A 3091-nucleotide genomic window follows, 5' to 3' on the forward strand; every position below is an offset into this window, starting at 1 on the left:
AATTGTTGAAGACATTCCGTTATCAAGTAATTGTCATGGGGAAAGGGGAGGGTGGAATCTCTCAGCTGACTAAAACTACCTCAATATATCTTTTTTTTTTTTTTTCTTGCGTTATGCGGGCCTCTCACTGTTGTGGCCTCTCCCATTTGCGGAGCACAGGCTCCGGACGCGCAGGCTCAGTGGCCATGGCTCACGGGCCCAGCCGCTCCGCGGCATGTGGGATCTTCCCGAAACGGGGCACGAACCCGCGTCTCCTGCATCGGCAGGCGGACTCTCAAGCGCACTGCGCCCAGGGAAGCCCTCAATATATCTTTTTAAAAACAGCTCCTTTAAGATCAAATAGTTAAATAGCTCCTTAAGTAGTTTAGGTAGTCACCAAACCAAGGTGCTATATATATCTTACCACTTTTAATGCTTTTTATAATTACAAGTAAGAAAAACAGCTTTCAGAAATAAATGTATTAGCCCAATTAGTTTTTATCAAAATTTAGTCTTATGGGATCGTGTCCTGTCTTCTTCACAAATGTGAGAAAGTCTTCAGGGCTCAATCCCATGGTTGCAGCATTGGTCATTGGATGAAAGTACACCTTTTTATGTCCACCTTCCAAAAAAGCAGAATCCAGAACAAATTTCACATCTCCATCATCACAGAAGAGTGCCAACGGTGTGGCACAGCCTTGGCCAACTTTCAGTTTTTCTAGCATGGCTGTTTCATCAGCAAACCGCAGATTTCCACTTCCAACACCTAACTGCTTGGCAAGATCATTTAAATTAATTTGTCTATCATGAAGAACTGTCACCAGCCAATAGTCTTTTTTCTTTTTGTCTTTAAGAAATAAGTTCTTACTATGTGCTCCTTTCAAATGTTGGATATGAGGCATCATTTCTTCAACTGTAAACACCTGTGAAATATCACATGAGAAGTTTAAAAATAATATGCATGTATACACACACTGCACACATACAGTTATCTGTATATTGCCTGGTGGGTGTAAGGTTAGGGAGTACTCAGTGACCCGGATTTCACTGGTAGAGATTCATCCCCAGTCCATTAGCAAATATATCTGATCTCAGGGCCTCAGGAAGTATTGATAGTTTCTCTTACGCCAGTTCTCCATTCCAATGTGCAGGCCAAGCCTTCACACTCCTAAAATGTTTTTGTTTTTCCATTAAACTTTTGGTAAAGTTTATAGCAGCCCTCACAACACTGTAAATCAACTATACTCCAATAGAAATTAATTTTAAAATGTTTATAGCAGCCCAGACTCCTATTCCTTGGCATTCCATTACATCCAGGCCATATGACGATTACACTCTATAAAAAGATAACCACAGAGAGGGAGTGAGGGCAGGGAATGAGACCCTGGACTAATATACAGAAAAAAATCAGAAAAGCTGGCAATACGCGCAGTAAAAAGGGGAGAGTATGTGGACTATAAGGGAGGCAAAAGGGTCAAAGAATATACTTTTGACGAATTTCTCTAAACTTGGAAGATCATCACCATATCTAGCTAATTATCATTAGCTCTTACTCAAGGGTTGGGCAAAAACTTTGTCCTTGCACCACTCAGGTTACGTACTGGCTCCATCAGATATGTGCAAAAAAAAAATCTTCCCATCAATAAATCATGTTAAAAAATACCAAACTCTAACATTGGCATCCTGTATGCACTTGCAAAGACGGGTTTACTGCTTGGCAACTTACATACGCATAAAGTTGACACACTGACCAAACATCCCTAGCCAGTTTGAGATGCGCAAGTTCTCAATATGTTGTACTAGTTCTAAATATAAAAAATCACTCCGAATCCCCGGGCGGTCCAGTGGTTAGGCCTCCGCGCTTCCACTTCAGGGGTCACGGGCTGTATCCCTGGTGGAGAACTAAGGTTCCGCACCCCACGTGGCGCGGCCAAAAAAAGAAAAAAAAAATCACTCCAAGAAGAAAACATGAGGCTTTTTCACAATAACATCAGCGTCCGAAATGGAGAGGCCCTTGATGGTACTTTCAGGTCCCTTTCGTACTCTGGATCCCGGGAAATGCCTTAGAACGGAAGTTTCTGCGGCACATTACCCCTGGGACGTCTAGGCTTAGCGCCTTCGCCCCATAGAAGCTGCAGCAAAGCCCACCCCTCCCCGGGGTGGTCCCGGCGGGAGCGCCTCACCTCCGGGTGCTCCACGACCTCCGTGCGGATGGCCAGGGCTTCGAGGCGCTGCTCCAGCGCTGCCCGCAACTCGCCGCCTGCCATGCTACCCTCGTGGCGCTAACTGACGCGGTGGCGAGAGACCGAACGGAAGAACTGGGCGTGGCTTCCCGCAGTCCACGAACTGCCAGCTCAGACGGAAGTGCCTGGAGGGACAGGGGCGGTGCCGGAAGCCCAAGAGTGGGCGCCTTCCGGAGGCGGCGTTGCGCTGGGTTCGCTTCGCTCCCATCCCGCGTGCTTGAAGTTTGTCTGCGTCCGCAGAGACAGACTTACCAGACGTGCAGAGTTCCTTGCCCCGCGTCCTGCGAGAGGAAGGCGCCTGCCTTCTCACAGCCCTCTCTAGCCTCGCCTCAGGTTTCCTAGATACAGCATATCTTCCATTTAAACAGAATCAGACTTGATGACCGTTCCTCCTATTGCCTTCAGGCCTGGCACTAGGATTTTAGGTTATCATAAATTAAAATTTGATTTTCTTCACTCAGAGAATATTAGGATAATGGGATTATCTATTTATTCTCTGAAATTTGCGGAATCAACCACTTAAAAAAATAAAAATAAAAAAATAAACAGAATCAGAGCCACATAGCAACTCAGCTTAGGGAGTGTTGGGGGAGTAATCGACTGGCCGTGGGCTCGGCTTGACCCAGGAGGTGGACTGAGGCAGTCAGAGGCTCCTTACCCGTTCTGTCCTTCGAATGTACTTTCTGCCCGCTGTTCTTGAGCTAGGTGCTACTTGAAGGATGCAGCCTTGAGAGAGTAAGGTGTTATTGAAACCATCTGGACTTTTTTGGTAAGTGCAACCCCCCTTCCCCGACTTAAGGCCTCTGTATAAACTCTTAAGATTCTGGCGAGTGGATATCCAAGACAAACCACCTATGTAAGTTCCCTTG

General features: G+C 46.2%; 1 protein-coding gene across 1 annotated transcript; it reads right to left on the reverse strand.

The window, feature by feature from the left end:
- Positions 1-470: 470 nt before the first annotated feature.
- LOC103088221 (prolyl-tRNA synthetase associated domain-containing protein 1) lies at positions 471-2255 on the reverse strand. The gene is made up of 2 exons (XM_007465667.1): positions 2163-2255; positions 471-902 (listed from the first exon to the last, which is right to left on the reverse strand). The coding sequence occupies exons 1-2, from the start codon at positions 2244-2246 to the stop codon at positions 471-473; spliced, it is 516 nt and encodes a 171-aa protein (XP_007465729.1). The 5' UTR covers positions 2247-2255.
- Between the last annotated feature and the right edge of the window lie 836 nt (positions 2256-3091).

The sequence above is a fragment of the Lipotes vexillifer genome, unplaced genomic scaffold (genome assembly GCF_000442215.2).
Source record: "Lipotes vexillifer unplaced genomic scaffold, Lipotes_vexillifer_v1.1 scaffold77, whole genome shotgun sequence".
Lineage (NCBI taxonomy): Eukaryota > Metazoa > Chordata > Mammalia > Artiodactyla > Lipotidae > Lipotes > Lipotes vexillifer.

What these genes read in the sequence shown, in the direction of transcription:
- LOC103088221 (XM_007465667.1), bottom strand. Translation starts at nt 2,246, where the DNA reads ATGGCAGGCGGCGAGTTGCGGGCAGCGCTGGAGCAGCGCCTCGAAGCC. An exon ending in AGGTCGTGGAGCACCCGGAG is followed by an intron (nt 903 to 2,162) that starts GTGAGGCGCTCC and finishes GATATTTCACAG; the next exon opens with GTGTTTACAGTTGAAGAAAT.